The sequence below is a fragment of the Dendrobium catenatum genome, unplaced genomic scaffold, assembly GCF_001605985.2.
Source record: "Dendrobium catenatum unplaced genomic scaffold, ASM160598v2 fragScaff_scaffold_1090, whole genome shotgun sequence".
Lineage (NCBI taxonomy): Eukaryota > Viridiplantae > Streptophyta > Magnoliopsida > Asparagales > Orchidaceae > Dendrobium > Dendrobium catenatum.
In genome coordinates this window covers 290,442-315,481 of record NW_021319552.1, presented here as the reverse complement: position 1 = coordinate 315,481, position 25,040 = coordinate 290,442, and the positions used below count along the sequence as shown (strand labels likewise).

At 33.4% G+C, this 25,040-nt stretch overlaps 1 protein-coding gene across 1 annotated transcript in view; it reads right to left on the bottom strand.

The window, feature by feature from the left end:
• Nucleotides 1–17,117, bottom strand: part of LOC110104710 (tropinone reductase-like 3) — a 24,744-nt gene extending 7,627 nt beyond the window's left edge. Inside the window, exons 1-4 of the mRNA XM_020833938.2 lie at nt 16,957–17,117; nt 16,771–16,887; nt 15,841–15,975; nt 15,638–15,763 (exon numbers count right to left, since the gene is read on the bottom strand). Coding sequence (XP_020689597.1) covers nt 15,638–15,763; nt 15,841–15,975; nt 16,771–16,887; nt 16,957–17,076 — 498 coding nt within the window. The 5' untranslated portion in view covers nt 17,077–17,117. The remainder of the gene's footprint in view (nt 1–15,637; nt 15,764–15,840; nt 15,976–16,770; nt 16,888–16,956) is intronic.
• Nucleotides 17,118–25,040: the final 7,923 nt, after the last annotated feature.

Here is a 25,040-nt window from a genome sequence, read left to right as displayed (position 1 = left end):
GTATGATATCAAGCTGAGATCCTCCATTCAATACTTCATCAACCGCTTCACTTGATTGAAATGAGCACAAAATCCAGTCCATACCAATTGAGGTTAAATGAAAGCTTCCAAACTTACCCCACTGCTTTCTTAATTCGGTACTACACACCGAGAAAGGCACATTATTACCCAAAACTTTGATCACTACAGAATTTTTCAAAACCTGCGAATTCTTTAATTCCATATCAGAATTTAACTTCACAGCAATTCCATCTTCTGATCGTTCAACCATGTTCTTATTGAAAGAAAGTTTAATTGGCTTGGGCTTCGACCATGCTTCAGACACCTCATTGGTCTTGTTCTTTAGATTTTCCACCACGTCACATCCTTCTTCTACTTGCACATTCTCTTTCAGACCTTCAACCGATATCAATTCATCACCAATTTTGCGACCCTTAAGCGTATCAAGAACACCAGAAAAGTTATTCACTCGAAGAATCAGATTGTCCGATGCAGACGATTCAGTAATAGCAGCTCCTGGATTCATGTTTCCAACGAAATAATCCTTTCCAACATCATTTTTAATCAAAACGCTTTTACCCTTTCCTTCAACAGATGTTGTCCTGCGATTATGTATCGCGCCTTCTTTAATCACTATTCCATTCGAATTCCTACCATTTGAACGTAGAGTTGCCATAGATCTCATATCGATCTAAGCAAAGAACGTCGGCGATCATCAGCCGCCGCGCTTTTCCGATCGCGGAAAGCCCGCGTGATTCGAAAATTTGAAAAAACCAAAGCAAGAAGACGGCTTTCTCCAAAATACGGAAGATCCTTTCAACGGGTGGAATTTTTGTTTGCAAGTTTAATAGTTGTCATTTTTTCAGCTATTGCTCTCATGTTTTTCAGTGATTAAGTTATTTATCATGCAACTAATTATAATGTGAATACTATTGCAAATCAATTAGTTCCTTCTTACACGAAGAAAATCTATATTGACTTGGATATCCAAATGAAAGGTGCCTTATCTCAAATCCACGTCGTGCTTTCATGACAATTGTAGATTTTCATGGCTATATGGAAACTTCAGCATAAATAATTAATGATAATAATATTTTTACAAATTTAGTGGCATATACTTAAGAAATGATTTTAAACTCCATAAATCTCTTCAAATTTCTCTTAAATGTAATTATTTCATTTTCATATAAAAAATAAATAAAAACAAAATCTCTCCAAAGTGCAAGAATTGAATATTCACGCAAGAATTGAATATTCACGATAAATGCACAATTATTCTATTGATGACCTGAATCTGGTTGTCAATTTGATGATGTAAGGCAGCGGTTCTCTTCAAAGTAGTATGCATCATAAACCAAAGTACTACAACAACATCATCAAGTATTTATCTCACTATGTGGGGTCGGTTACATGAATCTTTTTTTTTTCTTTTTTATTGTCATGTCAAGAGTCAAATTCTCATTTAAATTTAATAAAAATGTCATTTCTAATACTTTCTAACCAAGTCTTTTTAGGCCTATCTCTACCTTTCTTAATATAGACCAAATCTAATACATCTACTATCCTAATTGGGTCATCGAAAAGCCAATGTTTTATGTGATCAAACCATCTAGGGAGACTCTGTAATCTTATATGTCATTGAAGCTACTGCAACCTTTTCACATATATACTCGTTTCGCATTCTATCTCTAAGAGTGAAGCCACTCATCCACCTAAGCATTTTCATCTATGCAACACTTAAACTTAATTTATGCTCGTCTTTTAATGACCAATATTTTGCGGCATAAAGCATGGCAAGTCTCACCACCATCTTATAGAATTTCCTCTTAAGTTTGAGGGTTACTTTTCTGTAACAACAACAGGTCTGATGCATTGCTCCACTTTAACCATCTAAATTTAATTCTACTAATGATATATCCATCTATTTCACCATCACTTTGAACAATAGACCACAAATATCTAAAATGTAGTCTTTTTAATGATATGATAACCCAAAATCACATCATATCACAAGATATATTCTACCAAAATTACACTCCATTTATTCTGTTTTAGATCTACTAAAACCTTTAGACTCTAAGGTTGACCTCCATGATTCAAGTTTTCTTTCAACTCCCACTCTAATCTTCTCAACAAGAACATTCTCAACAAAATGCATACACCAGGATACACCCTCTTGCAAATGTATAGTAAGAACATGGATGTCTAAAGCAAAAGAAATGGGCTTAATGCTGATCTATGATATAATCCACTGAAATAGAAAAATACTTGGTCAAATAACACAAGTAACAATTCTTACATACATATCCTTAATGACTTGAATATAAAGCATTATTAGCTCCTTGTTTTTCTAGAACTCTCATAGCACTTCTCTTAGAACTTTATCATATGCTTTCTCTAAATCAATAAATATCATATGTAAATCCGCCTTATTCTCTCTATACTTCTCCATAAAACCTCTCAATAAATGTATAGCTTCCATAATAGACCTACCCAGCATGAATCAAAATTGATTTCGAGAAAAATTAGTATCATGTTGTAATCTGTGCAGCTGTGCTCAATAACTCTATCTCATAGTTTTAATGTATGACACATTACCTTAATTTTTTATCATTTTCACACTTGTGCATCACCTTTCTTTTATAAATAAGAATCAACACACTCCTTCACTCTTTTGACATCTTTTTAGTCTTTAAAATAATATTGAAAATTTTCGTAAGTCAAGAAATTCCCTCATCTCAAGCATTTCTATACACCTCTATTGAAATATCATTAGGTCAACAATTTTTTCACATTTCATTTTTTTAAAGCCTTTCTAACTTCGATTTACTAAAATAACAATAAAAATAAAAATATATATTTTCATTTAGAATGCTAAGGTCACTAATGTCAATCATATTCTTACAATCTTTATTGAAAAGCTTATTGAAATATCTCATCCATCTTTGTTGAATATTCTATTCTAATAAAATCACTTTTTAATATTCATCATTAATGCACTTCACTTGAACTAAGTCCTTACTTATATCTCTTGGCTTGACGAACTTATACATACATTTTTTCGCTCTCTTTAATATCTAATATATTATATAAATAATTAAAAATTAATATAACTTATACATACATCATAAACCAAAGTGATTTTCAAAAAATTGCTTAGTAGGAATTTTTTTCTAAGATAATTAAGCAAGGGAGTTCAAAGGGTAATCAAATGTTTCAAAAAAATAGAAAAGATGCTTCTCATATGTGATGTTTTGTTGGCACACATTGAAGACCATTGCCAATGAGAACCTATTTACCACAGAAAACATATAGTTGTAAAAACTTCAGGTCATTGGCAATCCTTCCAAAAAGTTAATGGACATACTTTGCATTGCTCGAGTCGGAATTAACAATGGCATGTCTATTCCTTGCTTCTTGTTTGAGGCCATTGATTTGCAATAATGTACACATCTTCTCAGGAATTTGGCTACACAATGCATCCTCAACCAATAAATATATCACCACAAATGATAAGCGTTTTTTGTCACTATAAAATGTTAGGATGTTGATATAATTTTTTAGCACAACCAAATGAAGATGAAGAATAAACAAGCTAAAGATCACAATCATAAGACACAAGTTTGCATGTTTATGCAATATTATTCACCAATGTCCACGATCACACAAAAATCAAATATTTCATTAAACTTTAAAAGAAGAATACTTCAAAGGTTTATTTTCATACAAACAAAGATGTGAAAAAAATATCATTTTCTCTACGTTAATGAAAAAGAGAAAACACAACCACCTACCGCAAGAATGGGGGCTAAACATGGAGAAAAATATGTTGTTGCTGCTATTACTGTTTCTGTTCTCGACTGCAAGGACTCTTCCTATTTCTCCTCTACTGCTAGAGCTTTCCTTTCTTTAGTTGGAAGCTTAAGCTCTTCTTTTCTCTCTCTCTCACCCTATTCTTCCTATTTTCTTGTGGTTATAGGATGCTTAAACCAAGGTTTAAAATTGAGCAATTGGGTATTGAGGTGCTTTTCTTCCGTGAGGCAAGGCGTAAGCCTTAAAATCCAAAAATTACATAAAGTAAAATAAAAGTTAAAATTGATTTTTTATATAATACTCAAATAATATGTTAAAGAATTACATATTAATTTTCTATTAAATTATGAAGTAACAAATTGATATACGAAGCAAAAAATTGCATAAGATGTAAAGTGACAAGTAATAAATTGCATAAAATAGAATTAAAATCCAAATATTATAAGAATAAAACAACATGAAATATATGAATAACGTAAAAGTATCCTATCACATTAAGTTCAGCTCCAAATTCCTTATTTCATAGTTCCCTACTCATCCACATTCAATTCCTAAAAAGAAGCTTACACAATTGGCAACAGCTTGGAAATCATTTGTACTGTAATCAATGAGGAGTCTTCATCATAACAAATTTATCTCTCCCATGCCTCATCCTGTGGAGTTCAATGCCTCTCAATCTTTTTCGTCTTCATTTATTTCAATCATCTTTTTCTTTCATAAATATTTGTCATCAATATAAAGATGAGAATAATACTCCAAAATTTTTAGAGGAGATGGTAGTGGTGGTGTGCGACTTTCAAGTGGTTCTCGACGGTGGCTATGATGGTGGTGGCTACGACCAAAGTGGTGGGCTAGAGGTCGAGGCTTTTGAGAGGAAATTGTTGAACTTGGGGGTGCATGAAGGCGTGATTTATTAGAGGCTTTAGTTTAGGATTTAGATAAATTTTAATAAAAATATATATAAATCGGTTGAGGCGTAAACCTCACGCTAGTAAGGCGAGGCGTGCCTCAAGGCTTGCCTCAGCCAAGCTGAGGGATAAGCCTCATAAAAAAAACTTGAGGCATAAGCCTCAAGGCGTTTTTCACTGGAATTGCGCTGAGGCGGGCCTCAAGGCGAACCTCATATTGCGCAATTTTAAACAATGGCTTAAACACCATGGAACCATCTCCTTGTATGGTACTAAAAGGTGACCGGTAGCAAGCTTGAATTTATAAGGTTGAAGGTTATAAGTATCATTATGATAATGCTAGGTGGAAGATGATAGGTATTAAGTTTATAAAACTTGAGTGTTGTAGGTAAAACATTGTAGGAGTTTGGTAAGAAAATTTGTCTTCATATCTTAACACAAAGTATACAACCATCTTAAAAATGTGTGCCTCTGTGATCCACTTTATTCAACACCTCTTTTAGGAACACAGTTGATTCCCTTCATACAACAATCCTTCATCTAGGTATCCTTCCAAAACATCAAAGTGATTGCCAAGCTGGTACAAGTTTGTGGAGTGGTTTATGGTTAGCACGCAACAATTTCTTTCACGTATAATTAAGGTCACCAATACTTCATAGCTGGTTGAAGTATGCAAATTCTTTATCAAAAGTCGAATAGTTATTTTGAGCATCCTTTAGTAGCTCTGAATAGTACATTGTAAGACTTCTTTTTTGCATCAGGATAGCACCATGTGCATATCCAAAAGCATCAGGCTTGACTTTGAATGATCACTAAAGATTTTAAGGCTAGAACCAACAACTCGCTCATCCTGGTTGTAAAAAGAGAAGTGATGTTCTCATTTTTCCTCTCAAGGAGAATTTCGGATTGGCTTTAGTCAACAACGGTAAGTTGAAGATAATTCTTCTTATGTACTAATAAGCTCCCATTAGGCTTCACAGTAAAATTTCATGATTAAGGCTAGTCATTGAAGTCCATAATCTTCTCAGAATCAAGCATGATTTCCCATTAAAGATATTACAGTCTTCTTCTTAGAGTCACATTTTTTTCATATTCAAATAGAGTTGTTATTCTTTTGAATGTTGGACACTTTCGGTATATATTTAAGAAGTTCCTCTTCCCTCTTGATGTAGATGAGAATGTCATTGAGGTAAACAATCCAAAAATTTTCTCTAAAAGTCTAAAAATGAAGCTCATGAGATGCATAAATTTTATTGGCACATTAAAGAGACCAAACGATATGAACATCCACTTATATAGTCCTTATATATGATTTCAAGCAAAATTATTTGTGTATCTTCTGCTTGTTCAAACTTCATGATGGATAGATTGAGGGTATGTTTGGGACAATTTTTTCATTGTTTTTCTTTTCATACCGTAACTACAATTTTGTTTAGCTAATATTTTATTGCTGGTTTCTCACAGCTTTTTAAATTTTTTTTGTGATGATAGGTTATTTTTTGAAACCAAAGTTGCTAATATGTGATATCTTCAAGAAAGCAATGTTCAACTTTTTTTTAAATATAACATATTTATAATATTCATATCAGCTTTAAAAAAAATTATTTTCCCTATAACAGCTTCACAACCATCTTTAAAAAATATTGAAGTAGTCCCAAATAGAATCTGATTTAAATCTTAAAGAAGATGGTTGCCTCCTCTAAAAAGTGCAAAAAGTTATCAACTCAAGGAAGTATCCCTTCTTTATATTGAATTGATTTGGTGTCCAATAGTCTATGTACACAGCCAACTATCATCCTTCTATCGCACCACACCATTATAAATGGAGATTGCTATGATGGCTGCACAGCTTGATGGCACCGTTAGATCCATTATAAATGGAGATTGCTATGATGAGCTGCACAGCTTGATGGCACCGAAATCTAACAACTCAAGCGATTTGCTTTATGATCCCCTCCAACATTGGCTTGTGGTGCATCATAATGTTAGGAAGAAAGGAAATTGAGAAAATATGAATTTCAAGCTCACAGCCCGATGAGGAGGCAACTATCTCAATTCGAGGAAAACCTCTTGGTAATATTCGACCAATTTTTGTAGTCTTACTCCACAAAAGACAGAGATGATGCTTTTCCTTTCTTTTCCATTCTGACCATCTTAAATTATTCTCGGACCATACAACTTAAATTGGATCAAGAACATCCTTGTCAAGTAAGTGAGAGAAAGTCTGGGATTTCAATTTTCTGTTTTGGCGGCCCCTGTTTTCTGCGGCTGGATTGTCCGGCAATCAGCCGGCACTCCGGCGGCCCGGAGAGGCGCAGATGGAGCAAAGACGATTTCTTCCTTCGGAAGCTTGGAAGAATTACAGGAAAGGATTGTCTGTACCGGTACATGATTCTTCAGAAGTTTTTAATGGAGGTTCCAAAGTTCTCGAGGAGTTCAACAAGAACTTCAAAGGCTTTAAGGGAAAACCGTTGATTATCAACGAAGGGGGATTATTGGGTAAGAAGGAGATCCCCATTCTTGTTTCTGGTAAAGGAAATGCTGTTATCAAGGAGGATTGTGTGAATAATTTGGAGGCTACGCCAATTCTTGACGGAAAAGAGAAGGTTATTGGTGGTCTGAATTTAGAAGCCTCATCATCTGCTGGACTGAGGATCTATTCTAACAAATGTTTCAACACGATTTCCTTGCTGTCTTCACCGATCAAAAGCGATTTTTTTACAAACAATCAATGTGGAATGCAATACACGGGATGTAATCAATGTGGATGAGGTTTTGTCTCAAAAGAAGAGTGTTGGTTATCCAGAGGGAGGTCCTGGAGATTTATTAACAAATGCAGTTTCAGCGGAGATCAAGGAAAGCAATGTGAGGATTCAATCGGCGTGGAGTAAAAGACTGAACGTGAAGGTGGATAATCTGGAGCTGGGTTGGGTTAGTTTTTGTCTGAAGATGGAAAGGTGGTTCTTCTTCATGCTGAAAAGGAGTTGGAAAATGCTAGAAGATTAGAAAGAGTTATTGTTGTGAAGACTTTTGGTGATAATATACCTTTTCATGTGGTAAGCACTGATTTGAGAAGACAATGGGATAAATTTGGAAAATTCCACATCACTGGTTTGGGACTTTGCTGGATTCTGTGCTCATTTGAAGATTCTAAGGCATTAGAGAGCATTCTTTCAGGTGGCCCGTGGTGGATTAGAGGACAGGTGGTTGGATTGGACAAATGGTCGGCCAATTTCAATCCTACGTCTCTCAAAGGCATTACATCTCCAGTGTGGATTAGGCTACCAAATTTACCTCTTCAATGCTGGGATGAGGTAAACATTTGTAGGATTGCTTCTCTGGTAGGCAAGCCGTATCTTCTTGATGGGAACATGTTCCAGTGGAGCAGGAGGGAGTTTGCTAGGGTATGTGTGCGCATTCCTCTAGATATGAAACTTCCAGAGGGTGTTTGGGTGGAAGGCTTGGCTGGGAAATTCTATCAAAAAAGTGGAATATGAAGGGGTCTCTAACAATGTTTAAAATTGCGTAATCGGGTATTGAGGCGTTTTTCGTTCGTGACGCGAGGCGTAAACATAAAATAATAAATTTTGTATATACTAATGAGTAAATAATATATAAAACATAAAAATGTACAAGATATGAAGTGAAATCAAAATATCCTAATAATAAGACAGCATGAAATATAGTCCAACTCAAACTCCATCTTTCCCAAATCACAGTATTCTTTTCATTAACATATAATTCCAAAAATAAATAGCAATGACATATCACATAAGAACTCATAAGTCATTAGCACTGTCATCACCATGTTTAAAAATGTCCAATTAGGTATTGAAGCGTTTTTTTTTTTTACTTGTGGGAGGTGACTTCAACTGTGTGCTTTCCCAAGCTGAGAAAAGAGGAGGGAAGAAGTTCAGCCTGAATCAAAGTTCTAAGGATTTAAATAGCTTCATGATTAATAATGATCTTCACGAGGTTAGATCGATGGGGCCAAGGTTCACTTGGTGCAATAATAAATCTGGGAGTGCTTGAATCTTGGAGAAGTTAGACATATGTCTTATTAATTCCAAGGCTTTAAATATCATTCAACTTGCTTTAGTAAAGCACTTGGCTCGTATAGCCTTGAACCATTGCCCAATTCTATTGGAAATCTTCAAACCTGTGGAGTTTTACAACAGAGATATCCGGTATGAAGAGGTATGGGCTTCTTATCATGGAGCAGCAGCCTTAGTGAAGAAAATATGGATGAAAAACTGCATGGGGGACCCGGCTTCATCTCTTTATTTAAAGTTCAAGAGAACTTTAAGAGCCCTCTTCTTCTGGAGTAAGGCTAAATTCAGGAATCTGAACTTATTGCGGGACAAGTTGAAGAATGATATTTTGGAAATCCAACTGGAGGAGTCTGAAGGTTTGATATCTTTTGATAGATTGCAGCTATTGAGATTCAAAATCAATGAACTCAATATTACATTGGCACGGCTCAACACTTGGTGGAAACAGAGGGCTAAAGAAAACTGGATGGACGAAGCTGATTGTAATTCATCATTTTTTCATGCATTTGCGAATGTCAGAAGGAATAATAATTATATTAGTCATATCAAGACCATAGATGGTATTGTGACGGAGGATGGAGCTGTAATCCAGAGAACTTTCTCATAATTTTTCAAGTTGAAATGGCAACATAGAAAATGCTTACTGGATGGATGGCCTAATCCGTCTGCTGTCATTAGTAATGTTGATCAAAACTTGCTTGAGGCTGATTCACAAGGGAGGAACTCAAGTGGTCGTGGAAAAATCTGAGAGGAACATTTCTCCGGGCTTAGATGGGATAACCTTCTCATTCATCAAGGATTTTTGGAATTGGATTAAAGAGGATGTATGGCTTGCGGTAAGCCATTTCTTGTCTTCAGGTGTTATGGATCGATCCTGGAAGGAGACTTTAATTGTCTTAATCCCAAAAATCAAATGTCCTCAAGAGCCTGCTAACTTCCGGCCTATTAGTCTGTGTATGACTATATATAAAATCATTGCTAAGATGCTTTTAAATAGATTGGAAAAAGTTATTCATAAGATCATTTCGATGGACCAAGCGGCTTTCGTAAGAGGCCGATCATTGTCTGATCATGTGCTTTTGGCTCAGGAGGTTTTCAACAAATTCAGATGGTCCAAATCTAGAAAAGGCTTGCTGGCAATTAAGCTTGACATGGAACAAGCTTATAAAAGTATGGGGTGGCAAACTTTGAGGCAAGTTCTTAATCATTTTAAATTTCCTAATAAATTTTTGGAGCTTTTATTGCAATGTGTCCTTAATCCCAAGTATTGCATTTTGATTAATGGGAGAAAAACTGAATGGATTGAAGGAAGATGTGGATTTAGGCAAGGATGTCTTTTGTCCCCATTTTTATTCATTTTATGCTCTCAAATTTTATCTGATGCCTTATTTTTAAGAAGAAGTTGTATGGGTATTTCTATTTCTCTGTTAGCTCCGAGAGTATCTCACTTACTCTATGCGGATGACATCTTAATCTTCTCGGAAGCCAAGGTAAAGGAAGTTAAGGAATTGAAGAAGATCATTTCCAATTACTGTGATTGGACGGGACAGAAGGTTAATTCTTCAAAATCCATGGTTCTTTTTGGGAAGCATACCAAACGAAGAACTCAAAAGAAGATTGTAAAACAGCTCAATTTCAAGAAAGTGAAGGAATTAAGTTATCTTGGTGTGAAGTGACTTTAAGAAGGGCGGTGGCATCAGCTTTTCTGAATTTGATGGAGTCGGCTGCTAATAAGTTGAATACATGGGGAAAGAAATGTATTTCGTTGAAAGGTAAATTGGTTTTGGTGAAATCAGCTTCCTCTCTTTACCTTTCTTTTTATCAACTCTTTCATTAGTTCTGTTGAGCATTCTCAAGGAGTTTGATAAGATGTGTAGAGGATTCTTATGGAGTAAAAATAATGGCAATGCTGGACTTCATTATGCTTCTTGGGATTTACTTTGTAAGCCGAAGAATGAAGGTGGTAGAGGTTTATTCTCAGCAGTATCTAAGATAGGACCTCTACGGGCCAAATTTGCGTGGAATTTTTGCATGAAACCTAATTCTTTATTGAACCAAATTCTGAGAGCAAAATATGGAGAAGATGTGTGGTCGGTCCTAGTGAAGAAAGGGTGTTCACCTACATGGAAGATTATTACTATGGGAGCTAAATATCTTAAAAACATTGTTAGATAGAATATTTCCAATGGGAAATCTATCAATTGGCTATATGATTCATGGATTTTAGGCAAAGGCATTGCATATTGGCCTACATTTGTTAATATACAGGAAATATCCGATTTCAATCTAAGCTCATTCATCTCAAATGGCCAATGGAATATGGATAAACTACAAGTTGTATTTGGTGTATAGCTGCTGAATCTCATTTCAAAAATTTCTATTGTAGATGGCAGGAATTCAGATCTCATGGAATTAAAAGGTAAATTTTCTGGGAAATCTATTGTTGCCATGTCCTTTGAAGCTGCTATGGTACATGAGGATGAGAGTGCTCATTGGAATTGGATGAAAAGACTTAATTTAAAGCCGAAAATTAAACTTTTTTGGTGGAGACTGTAATAATGCTATTCCATCTAATACTTTCCTTGTGAGGAGGAGGTTAAGTAACTTTCCAGGTTGTCCGAGAGGCTGTGAAGAGGTAGAGGATAACAGCCATATAGCAGGAAGATGTTCTAAGTTCCGGAAAGTGGTCTCTCTACTGAATAGTTGGGGATTTCTGGTTCCGGTGTTTGACAGTTTTTTTGAATGCTTAGAAGGACTTCAAAGGTACGTGGGTAAGAATACTCTCATTGCAAACATTTACTGTACAACCGCATGTCTTGTTTGGAAGAGTAGATGCAAGTTGGTTCATGGTGACAATGATGAATCTGATAATACCATTGCTGCAAATGCTATATTTCCTTTGCAGTAAGGAGTAATTTTTTAAATTTCCAACCGGATAACTGGGATGCCAACCAGCGCTTGCTGTTTTGTCCTTGGCATCCTCCTCCTCTCGGATGGATAAAGATAAATGTGGATGCAGCTCTCAGGAGGAATAATTTAGCTGGAATTGGAGGCGTTGCTAGAGATGATAAAGGAAGATTCTTGGTTGCTTTTGGAGTTTAGTTCTTGCATTGGGACGCTGCACAGATGGAATTATTAGCTGTTTTGTATCTAAAAAATGTGGTCCAGGATTGGATGTTCGAAGCTCAAGGAGTTATCATCGAAGGGGACAACTTCAATATCATTAAACTGCTTCAAAATTCAGTTAAGAGCTGGAAGGTTAGTAGAAAGATTGAAGATAATTTGGCTTTCTTGCTAGAGTTCAAACAAGTTGTGTTTTCTTTTTCTAGTAGAAGTGGTAACAAATTAGCGGATATTTGTGCTAATTTGGCTTTACAAAGTTCTTTTTTGTGGGAAGAACTTAATGTTGGTTTGATTCCTCCTTCTTTCTTGTCTTGCTTAAAGGAGGAATGTGATTCTTTAGGTGTTACTTGAGTAGTTTGTAATTGTTTCTTTTTTCCGTCTGCTTTTAATGCAATATTAGCATTTCTTTCAAAAAAAGATGAACAACAAAATTTAGCATGGGCATGCTTTTATGATTCTTTTCACTTGTGCAACTGCTAACATGACGAGGACGACATCGCTTGATCTTATTAATAGCATAGTTGATATGATCTTTATAGAGGAGATATTATTGCATGAAGAAGATATTATTTTAGTCTCATAAATATGGCCTACTAAACATAATTCACCAAATGTCAAGAGACATCAATTTATGCATCACCTTGTTGAAGCATTCTAGAATCTAGAGTAATGCTAAAGTGAATACATCACCGACAATTGTTTAACATCATCTAGTCCTTCTGAATTTATTTGAGTATAACTTTGTGGATAAGGAGTCATCTAAAATTCTAAAATCCAAACTGCTTAATTAGGCTTTTTGAGATTAGGTTATTCTTACTCACCAAATTGAACACGTTGTTGACCGCTTGTTGCGTGAAAGGTGAAGAGTTTCTCAGACACAAAAAGGTCTCATGTCGAACTCAATTCTTTCATATTTAGTATTGCCATCAAGAAAATGCTCGAAGCTAGTTGATTCACCAACTACAATGATTGTTCCAATTTGGTTGCAGTGCATGTTTTCTTTTCATTGGCATCTTTCTTGAACTTCTCCATAAAGATTTCAAATGAAGCTTTTGAAAAAAACGTGAAAGATCCAAAACCTAAGGCAACTACAAAAATGCAAGAAGAATATCTCTCTTCCTATAAATCTCACTCTCTAATCTATCTCTCCCTTCTAGAAGATCAAAGACCAACTAGATAAAGATCCATCAACATACTACCATACAATGCCCCTTTTCTAAAAAAACCAGACCATTGGTTACCAAAGGAAGGTTGCTATAAAAAGTCAAGGATTTGATTATGAATGTTCCAAACTTAGTTACAGGAAAGACGGTGCCAACTTAAACAATTAGCGCCAAGTTGCAACTTGAGATGCTTAATAATAAACGACTCAACAAGAAGACCTTATGTCTATAAGCAAAAGAGTTGTCTAGATAACATTGATTCCTCTTGAACTCTAATAACATTCGGCATCCTAAAATCTTCTTGATAATTAATCCTCTTGGTAGACATCTCAGCCATTCTTTCTTTGCATCCTCTTAGAAAATCATGTGATCCCCTAATCTAGCATGTTCCAATGAAGTGGCATACGATCATAGAATTATTTAGAGTTGGCAATAATGTTCACAACTTATAAATTAATGTAAGTTTTAGCTAAGTTCAAGTCCCTAAGAAAAATGGGAGATTCTACTAAATTTGAAATCGTGAATATTTTAATTTCAACATGTGTAGAAAGAAAATCAACAAAGAGCATAACTACCCTACCAAAAATATGAAATATGAAACAGCTTGCTAGTTCAGATTTTTTATTGCCTACCTGAGAAGATCAAAATTAGATAAAAGTTCTCCAATTCTAATTTTTCTACATAAAAACTGAATTATGCTTTTTTCTAATATTCAAATAAGCATACAAACGATAATTGGCCAAAAATATTTTTGCAGACAATAATAATACCTCATGAGAAATCAACTGTCATAAATGGAAGCAAGGATTCATAATGCAAACCACAAATAGATGGGGAATGACTACTGATAATGATGATAATAATGAACCATGAAATTGATCATAGAAGAGAGGAAGTCAAATCAAATGTAGCTATAAATGGTGAAAATTGATGAAGGATTTATTGGATTGAAACTGAATGATTAAAACTGAGGATGTAAAAAAAATCTATCACCATCCACTTGTGGTCAAGTAAGTATTCCTTATCACGAACGCTAGTAAAGGAAGCATTATTTGGGAAATTTGACTTTGAAGCTAAGCCATTTATAATTTTCAAACTTGTGGCAGTGTAATTTGTTGTGTAAGAACCATAGGTTTCAATACAGAAAAAAATTGAATCAACTTTATTCATGATAAGAAGACACTTTCAAAACTTGAACTAATTACATTCTGCAAAAGATACGTCTAAAGTTTTTTTTTTAATTAACTTCATTTCCTGATTAAAGGGTATATCATTATTCTTACTCATCAAAATATCAAATCTATCTTTTCTTGTTTTCATTTGTCATGTTTGATTTTGCGGATGTAGATTTCTCATTGATTTTACACATAAAGGTTGATTTAGGGGCAGTTTGCTTTGCTAAAAAAGGAATGCAGAGTAAAAATAATGCAATATAAAATAGATTTTAGGTGTTTGATTGGATGAAAAGGAAATGTAATGTAAAATTTCATTAAATTCCTTTTTTACTTCTTAGTTTATTTTTTAAATATAGTAAACTAGCTCAATTTTATCTAAATTTTTTTTATTGCCAGACAACTGCATAGTCGCAGCCCGCCTCCGCCGCCCACTGCCGACCAATTGCCCGCCACCTCCCGCCGACTATCGGGACCCACAAACAGTCGCCACCGACGTCTGCTAACGTCGGCCACTACCAATGATTGTAGGCTTGCCGTCCACCACCACCAACACACATCACAGACCGCCGCCACCACCAACACACATCATCGGCCTCTAAACTTTTTTACTTTACATGCATTCAATTTACTTCAAGCTAAATAAAAAAAATAATCTATTGCATTCTTTTTACACCCATCCAAATAAGCTCAAACGTTTCAAATACTTTGCATTCCTTTTAAATTGTATTTTGTTTACTCTGCATTCATTTTTCAACAAACCAAACTATCCCTTAAGGATAAATAATTCCCCTGACATATTAATTGAATGTATTTTCTTAAATACAAATTTATGACAGCTAAACTCTTTTCTGACATAAATAGAACATCTTGACCTGGTTTGTATCATTTCTATTTTAAAAAGGGATTAGGATGACTTATGATGACGCTTGACAATCATAGAATAACCCAAAGATAATCAACTAATATATAATCCAATAAGCTAATTAAAATTGTACATATTATTGGACCATACTCAATAAAACTTTGAAGACAAAATACTATCAATGTAAAGTGCAAAAGCTTTCTAGAACTTTATTTTCATTGTACCCTTCCCTGGCTAGGTATCTAGTTATGTGGCTGTAAAGATAAAGATAAGATGATAACCATTCAAAGTAAATTTTATTTAAACTGAAGCTAGACAAAATGCATCATAAAACTGGAGCAAGGTTTTTAGAGGGTTGAAAAAATAAATATATTAAATTTTGAATTTCCTTTTAAAATCTAATCATTCCACATAGAAACTAGTATCATCAATACATGAAGTGGATAATAAAAGATGCTTAAAGACACATTATGACCAAATAATTATAAGTAGTTTGCATCCTTGAAATAGAAAAATAATCACACAAAGTGCAACAAACAACCTTTGTCAACCCAAAAAGAGCTGTTTTTGTAACCCCATACATAGCCAGCCCTTGCTCTGGATTGTATCCAGCAATAGAAGAAATAAAGATGACAGATGAACCTTTCTTCAGGTAGGATGCAGCAGCCTGTCACATGAGTGAAAGAGAGCACCATAAACTAAACATAATCACAAATAACCGCAATCATCCTATCAGATTCCTACCTGTAGGAGTAAAACACTAGCTTTCACATTGATCTCCCAAAGCTTATCAAGAACTGTCTCTTTCATATCCAAGATATTATCAACCGTCGGGTTAACAGCAGCATTTGACACAACAATATCGATATTTCCATACCTCTGCAGTGTGGATGAAATAACTAATTACATTTAGAATAACTTCAGAATATCTATGCATAATTGTCAGAGGAGTTAATTAAAGGGATATAAAGGAAGAAACAGGAAAAATAAGTAACACAGATTGCATATTCTCAAGAAGGTTAGATTAGATTTCTTCTATCAGATGTACAAAGGTAATGATGACAACAAAGATATATATATAACAAACATAAATCACAACTTCAGCCTCTTTGAACACTAATCCATGACCTGAATAACAGAAAGAATGATCGAACAGAATCCTGATAACAGAAGCAAACAGAGATATGGCTCATTGTTTATTTTGATGATCACAACTCAACACTACTGTTTCCCAACTTGCAAAAGGTTCGGATGTCCAGAAGCATAAGAGGAAGGAGCAGAATGTAGATTAACATTAAGAAAAACATCAAGATCAGACCGCAATGCCCAACTCAATTGAACGTAGCTCTTTATTCACTGGCTGAGACACGAATCCCCTCGTAATTGCATTTTTGGAAAGCAAAAAGTAGTAATTTTTTAACATGAGAGAGCAGGCTAATAAAGATAAGTCATTGAACTCAACATAAGTTCCTTTTTCTTTTTTTCTTCTGAACTGCATATCAAAGGATCTTTATAATTCTTAACCCAAAGCACTCTATTCAGCGTGCACAAAGTAAAAAATCCGAAATTAATATCACACTCCCCAATGTCGAAAAAATCCCTTACTGAGTTTGTAAGAAAAAAACCATTTTATACTTGTTCGGTGTTTCATAAACTAATAAAGGGGTTTTTAACCTGGACAGTCTTGTCTATGAGTTCCTTCCTCTGCTGCAGATTCGAGACATGGCATACGACCCCCATAACCTCAAGTCCCTTGGACCGCAGTTTCTCCACCGCAGCATCAACATTTTTCTGCAATTTCCCCAAATAGTCAACAAACAACCCTACTATTCAGAGAGCGAGAGAGAGAAAGAGAGAGACCTGCCGGCGGGAGGAGATGACGACAGAGGCACCCTCAAGAGCGAAACGCTCGGCGATGGCGAAGCCGATCCCTTGTGTTGAAGCAGTAACAATCGCGACTTTGCCTTGCAATCTCTTCATCTCTCTCTCAATGGCGATGCTGGAGTCCTCGGCCTACGGCAAAAAATAATTTAAACCATGTTTGACTTAAATTTAATTAATTAATTCTATAATATTTAAATTTATTTTGAATGGGTGTAATATAAAAAATAGTTAATTAGTTATATATTCAAGTCACATTAAATTAAATTTAATGCCTAAATTATTTATCATAATTAAATTTAAGCCAAAAACTTTTCCCTTCATAAATAAAAAAAATCATAATATAATGACTCATTATATGAATTTTATAATTATTGATTACTTTGAAATTAGAATACTATAAAAATTTAATAATATAAACTCTTGATCAAAATTAGAAAATCCTGATTTTGGCTAAGTTCTAATTAATGATTTGATACTAATGTAACCATAGCCAACTTTAATACTATAATGCTCCAACCATGGTGGGAATTCATTTTATTATTGGTCATCTGTATATTGATAGGGCTAGCATAGATGCCAAGCTACGCATGTACAAAACTATGTTTGAGTTGCCAATTGGTTAAGCGATATTCGTTGCAAAAATAGGCATAGTAGTGAAAGAAAAACAACTAAATGTAGCAATAGACCTCTTAAATGTATAGGTAGTTTTTCCCCTCACATGATTGACCATTGAAGGAGAATAATAATTGAGAATATAAAATGTGATTTCCCTCAAACAAAGAGTTGTTGAACCTTCCTTTCAGTGCTCCACCAAGAAGGATAAATGTTGCTAGTTTATAATTATTATTTTTTAATAATAAGGGCACAAAGTTATGTGAAAGTTCTGATATCGGAGAAATAAATTTCTCTTTCAACAACTAGGTCATGAATATTTCACTCCATTTGTTCCTTTTAATTATATTATAACTTATAGCCTAGGTCTTGCATCATTATTAGCATGCATATGTTTTTTTTTTTTTTGAAATGCCCCATTTTTTAAGCATTATTAAATCCTATAATTATGAACTATCCAAAGCATAATAATAAGAGAGTTTTTCATAACTTTTTATGAAGATTTAACACATAGATAAGGGAGAAGAATACATCAAACAAGACAGTTTTATATAAAATTTTGAAAGAAAAAAAATTATAAGGTCTAATCCAATTAAAATAATTTGATATATACTAGAAGTTACAAAAGCACACTCTTCCTCACAACTAAAGAATATGAGATTATAAAATTGGGAGCACTTTTTTTTTTTGTCTCATATAGTTGTAACAAAGCCTATAAGAGAATTATTGGAGGGATGATAATGGAATTAACTAATATTAATTAGCTAGATGTTGTAATGATATTTGGCTAATGTCAGTCAAGTAACAGCGGTTATACAATGACTGTTGGATGACAACGACAAATGATGGCTATCATAGGATAATAGTTGAATGATAGCAATCATATGATGGGAAGTTGACTATGAGAACCAAGCAACAAAGATTAGATGGTGATGATCAGACAATGGTGGTTCAATGAGGATAGTTGGAAAATGTTAATTATTAGTGTTAATTTTCATTGTTGAACATCGAGTAGAGCTCTAAAATTTTAAGCTCAAACCAACTTCATATAGAGAGTGTGAGTTGATTTATAATTTTTTTAGAGTGATATTTTGACAAATTTGACGAAAATTTCATAACACTCCATTTTATGGTCCATATTGAATTTTTTGATCATAAACTATTTCTTTAAGAATTAAGTAATGTAATGACATCAAAAGTAAGAATATTGGCATAGTTGAAATTTTCTTATTGAGATACTTGATTTGATTACAAGCATTCAAGATTTGGAGATTGTTTGGGCATTCAACTAATGTCTCAAAAATTTTATTTATATTTTTAAGTATTTATTTTGAGCTCATTTGAACTTGGATCATATCACTTTAGGTGTTGTTTAGTTTGACTCATTAAGATGCTAAGTTTGATTATAAATTTATTGAAATCAGCGCCCAAATAATCAGGAGTTTATTTTTGAAAATTTTTTATGTATAATGCATCACAAATCTTAATGATCTAGTGAATTTTTTTGAAACGTATTGTTTACTCCCTATTTTTAGATTTTGAAGCTTGTGTCATATGAAAATATATATTAATTTTTGAAAAATAATAGCAATATAAAATTAATTATAATTCTGAAAAAAAAGGTTCAACCACAATCTAGACATCAATGTCAACCTCCTCTTTGTAACGTAAACTAAATTAATTCTCCTAAAATATAATCTTTTCTTCCTTGTAGTCAGCATATCAATTTAAGTAAGAAAATTATTAAAAATGAATGCTCTTAACCCTCCATTTAGGCCATTTAAGGCAAACTCACACACACGACGCATACACATAGACTCGAACCTTAGACCTCTTAGTTGGAAGCCTTAGCTCTCAACCAATAGGCCAAGGAGAGTTGTGTCTCCAAATTTGTTTGAACATGATTTTAGAGTTTGTTGGGCTATAAAACTGTTAAAATTGAGTCAATAATATCAAAAAATATTTTTAAGGACCTAAAATTATATAATAGGCTGACGAGACCCAAAATCATGCTCAAACTAACCCAAGCCAACTAGTCGGTTGTTGTTGCTGGTGACATGTCTAAGTCATACACCTGAGGTGCGTAATATAGTAAGTTCTTTTATTTTTATCTTTTTACATAAATAGAAGTTATCTTAATAATTTTTTATTTAAATCATAAAATTATTTTTTTAAAATTAAGCAAATCTATTGAATAATAAAAAATTGCTAAATTTTATGTAAAATTGTAAACATTTTGATTAAATTTGTAAAAAAATCTAGTAACCCTTATCAATATTTTCAAGCATAAATACCCTAGTTTTTTTTTTTTTTTTTTTGAAAATTTGCAAATTGCATTAAACAAGAAAAGAGAAATTAGAACCTACTGTGTGATAGAGAACCTATCACAATCCTTCCTAACCAAGTCAACAAAATCTATAGGAAGTTCACTATTAACAAAAACATCCCAAAAAAATCTCTTAAAAGAGCATGATGAGCACAAAAATCGACAGCTCTATTACAGTCTCTAGAAACATAATGGAAAATAATATTCATAAATACTTCTATAAAAGAAAAATCCAATTGCTGAACGAGATCGCTTCTTCCTAAATGGTTGGAAATCGAGTTCTGCGTCACCTTAATTACATTCTTATTATCTCCTTCTATAATGATTCCTTTTTTTTTTTTTTTTCCTTCATCCAATCTTGAGTAATGTATTTAAAATTGAAAATGGCAATCAATTCTAGCAAAGAAATGTCCCAATGAATAACCTGCTTCTCATAATAGAACAACATTATGCCTTTGTCGTATCTTAGAACAACTGCTATAGAAGCAATATTTGATTTCTGAATGTAGGTAAATTTAACCCCCATTGTTTGAAAACTTCCACAATTTCTTTAAGCTTATTGCAATGAATTTATATATGATTCAGGTCTTCATATTCTGAACATGTTCTCGGACAAACAGTAATGTCATGTAGTCTTCTACGATTAAGCCACACATTTGTTGGCAAACAATCATTGCAAAGCCTCCACCAAAATAAGAATTCCTTAAGAAAACTTTTAAGCGTTTTCAGGCGCCATTTTAGCTCTGTACCAGCAAGTTGTTCATTTTGAAATGATGCTTCATAAACCAAGGCAGTAATAGATTTTCTAGAGTTTGAAACAATTAATTCTGGAAAGTCATCCCCTGCTTTATTATCAATATGAATAGTAAGAATCCTTTGAATCATTTCTTCAGAAAAATAAATTTTTAAATATCTCACTTTCCCTCTTCATTCAAAAGAAAAGCCACAAAATTGTCATTAAGGCTTCGTTTGGGACGGCTTTCTTTCTGCTTTTCAAAGCATCCTTCTAGCATAAAATTTTAATTTTTGTACTAAAAAACTGCTTTAAGAAGCATCAAGAAAGCCGTCCCAAACAAAGCCTAAGACGCTGAATATTACCGGTAGCTGGTCATTTGTTCAAGGATCTACCAAGAATCCAGATATTGTTGGTAATACTTATTTTTGATCCATTACTCACATGCCATCTTATGATTGGTTTCAAAAATTAAGCTCTATCTTTAATAATAAGCCAAGTAGGAGATGCATTCCTTTTTATAGCTTCACCATATTTAGCTTTTAGAATTCTAATTAGAAGAGAATCTTTTTTTTGAATAAAATTTCAGGCTATACGGGTTCTAATAAGACCAAACCTTTCAACTTCTCCTTGAATAACAAGGCCTTCCATCTTTGTTGACGTGTATAACCTATTCCATGATATAAAATGCTAACCTTGCCTTCCTTGCTCCTTATGCCATAAAAATTTTCTACAAAATTTGTCAATATCATTAAGAACTCCTCTTGGAATCATTGAATGAGCCATAAAGAAAGAAGGAATAGAAGAATCAGTTGTTTTCACCAATAAAATTTTGCCCGCCAAAGATAAGAAGTGAGAGCCCCAAGTACTAATTTTCTCCATTGCCTTTTGTAAAACATGTTGGAAATTTGAAGCTTTCAGTCTTCTAATTTCCATTTTGACTCCTAGATAGATAATTTCCTCTATTGTTCTAAAACTCAAAAGATTGTTAATCTTTCTTCTCCTCAACGTAGAAATCATTTTCCCATACAAAATTATAGATTTACTCATGTTAACCTGTTGACCTGTCCGTTTGCAATAATCTATCAAAAATTTTTTTGAAAATTTTCAATTTTTTCATACAGCTTCTGCCACTACTAATACATCATATGCATACAAAAGATGAGTAACTTTTTCAACATTTCAGGCATGTTTAATTCCAAGCTAATTGCCTCTTTCATGAAAAGCTTTAGATAATAATTCAGAGCATAATATAAAAAGACAAGGAGAAAGCAAACATCCTTGTCGAAATCTGCATTCAGCGGTGATCCATTCACTCTTGCTTCCATTAATAATGATAGGGAACTTGAGATGGCTTACACATTGAAAAATAAGATTAGCAATCTTATCAGGAAACCCCATCAATCTTAAGATCCAATTTAAAGTATCACAACACATATTATCGTATGCTTATTCCATGTATAATTTGATCAACATAAATCCAAGTTTAGAGTTGGAAAATGTAAGTTTATTGAGAACCTCCTTAGCCAATAAACAATTGTCAGAAATAGTTCTACCCAGAACAAAAGCTCCTTGTTCTTCCAAGATGATAGAAGGAAGACAATATTTTAACTTGTTTAAAATCATACCAGTAGCCATTTTTTAAATAGTTTGGAGTGTCTAATGGGCCAAAATTCAACAAGTTCAGAGGTGTTAGAAACTTTGGGGATAAGAATAACCAATGTTTCTTTCCAAAATTTTGGCATTACTCCCAAAATGAAGAAGCTTTGAATAGCATTCCAAGTGTCATTACAAACAATTCTCCAAAAACAATTGAGAAAATAAGCATTAACCTCATATGAACCCGGTGATTTGTTGTTATCCATTTTCATAATTGTATTAAACATGTCTTCTCTAGTAAATTTCATGTTCAACAAATGCTTCATTTCATCATTCACTTGAGAATTAGCAAAGAAAGGCCAGTTTTGTATAGAGCAATGTCATTTCATCCATTTATTTTGAAAAAAACTTCACAAATTCAGATTGAATACCTTCCGGATCAGTCTCAATAACTTCACTTAGAAGAGTAATTTTGTTGATATGATTGCCATTTCTTCTAGCAGTAGCATACGCATGAAAAAATTGTTAATTTTAATCACCATCCTCTAACCATTGAGTTTTAGAATGCTATCTCCACCAAGTGGCATGTCTAGCAAGGGTAACATTTACTTCATGAACAGCTTTCCTTAACTGAAGAAGTTTCTTAGTATTCAGACCACAATCAAATTGACTTTGCAACAAAAAAAAAATTTCATTTTGCAATTTAGCTGTGAGGGCATTTAGTTCCTTCAATTTTCTCTTGCTCCAGAAGAATAAATTCCTTAAGGATTTATTAATCTTCTTTTGAAGAATTTTAGTAGCATTACCAACATCATTTCTTCTCCATGATTTAGAAATAATGCCACTAGAAGCTTCATAAGAACACCAAATATTCTCAAATATAATAACTTTCTTCTTAACTCAAAAATAATTAAAAAGGTTTAACAATAGCGGGCAGTGATCCAAAGCAACTCTGAGTAAGTTCGTGGTGACAGCAAAAGGAATACACTCCAATGATTTAGATTTTAGACAAATTCTATCTAATCTTTCCCAAATACGAGCAAGACCTTCTTTATTATTGCACAAAGTATATTTTGGTCGAATCGTACTAATATCATGATAATCATTATTAGCAATGAACTCCTTTATCTCTTGAGGTCCTTGAGAAAACAAGAACCTTTTGCCACCTTTTTTTCTCTTCTTTAGAAATAATACAATTAAAGTCACCTCGCATCATACATGGTTTCTCCTTAGAAGTATAATCTTCCATAATATTCCACAACTTTCTTCTTTCATGAAGATCTTCATTACCATAAATAATAGAAATAACCCATTCAATATTATTGGGAAAAATCAAGTGTCCAATGACCACTTGATCAGAAGAATTAAGAACTGAAAAGAGGAGATTTTATTATTCAAAAGAGAAAGAATTCCTATAGTAGTACCTCTTACAGCTAAATGAAAGAAATCCTAATCTTCCCCAATAATTGTTTTAACATCAACTTTATAAATTTCAACTAACTTGGTTAAAATCAAACCAATAATGAAAACATCATTCTCCAACACTAAACATCTTAAATAAAAGTAAGCTTCTTTTTTCTTAACTCCCCTACAGTTCTAGAATAGAAAGGAAGACATTAAGAATCAAATGGGGAGGAGGACCAAACCCTTTCATTTATCACCTTTCCTTAATCTATGTTTATCCTAGATAGGACCTAACATTCTTAACTCTTTGCTAAGTTTCAACCTATGAAGGGAAGACTTAGGATATGAATCTATAGCCACTTTATTAACTTTAGACCCTTCATTAGAACAGCTCTTAATAACATCACAAATGCCTTTATCAGAATCATACATCAATATAGTAGAAGGATTATGTTTTAGTACCTTGAATGTCTCCTTAAAATCTACCACATTCCTCTTTTTAGAGAGAAGCCTTTGATAACCTTCAGTTTTCATATCTTTAAGCTTGCCAGCTAAAGGTCCTTTTTGACTAATACTTTGTCTGTTGAAATGTCATTAGAACAATTTCTTTTAATTTCTTCAAGGTTATCCACTTCTTTATAAGCCAATAAATCATTTAATGAACTTGAAATATCACCATTTCGAGAATTAGTAACAGCAATATCTACCACTTGTTTATCCTGATCTTCGACACTTTGTTTTTTTCAACAATAGCTCTTTCCCCGCACTTTCTTGATGATTCATCTCTATGTTAACAGCTTCTATATGTTGAGCACAATTAAACCCTTCAACAATCTTCATTCTTTGAAGATTCAAATTATTAATTGCAACATAATAATGTTTTGTAATAGAACCATTATCTCCATCAACATCAGGCATAACAGCTACAACACCAGTGTCTATTATTGATATTTTCTTAGCATCAGTGTTTCCATCAACATAAGAAGCAACAACAGATTTGACTTCAGCACAGTTAGGCAGGTTTTTTGTTAGAATTACATAATTCTGCATCAACCTTATCAAGCACAAAATGATCAATTTCTGGATTTAACATTTTATTTTGAAAATAAGAACTCTTCATTTTGAATTTATTTGCATTGTTCATCCCTTCATTTGAAGTAGCACGATTGAAAACAACTTTCTTCCTTTTATAATTGACATGAATCCATGGACCATAATTATCATTGATAATCTCAGTCTTGCTAGAATCCTCCATTGTTTTTGAAACCTTTTTAATAGCTTCTTGATTTACTTTGGAAGAATTTTTGTTCAGAAAATGTTTACATCTTTCTTTCATATAACCAATTCTCCTACAATTATAGCAAACAGTTGAAATTTTCTCATACT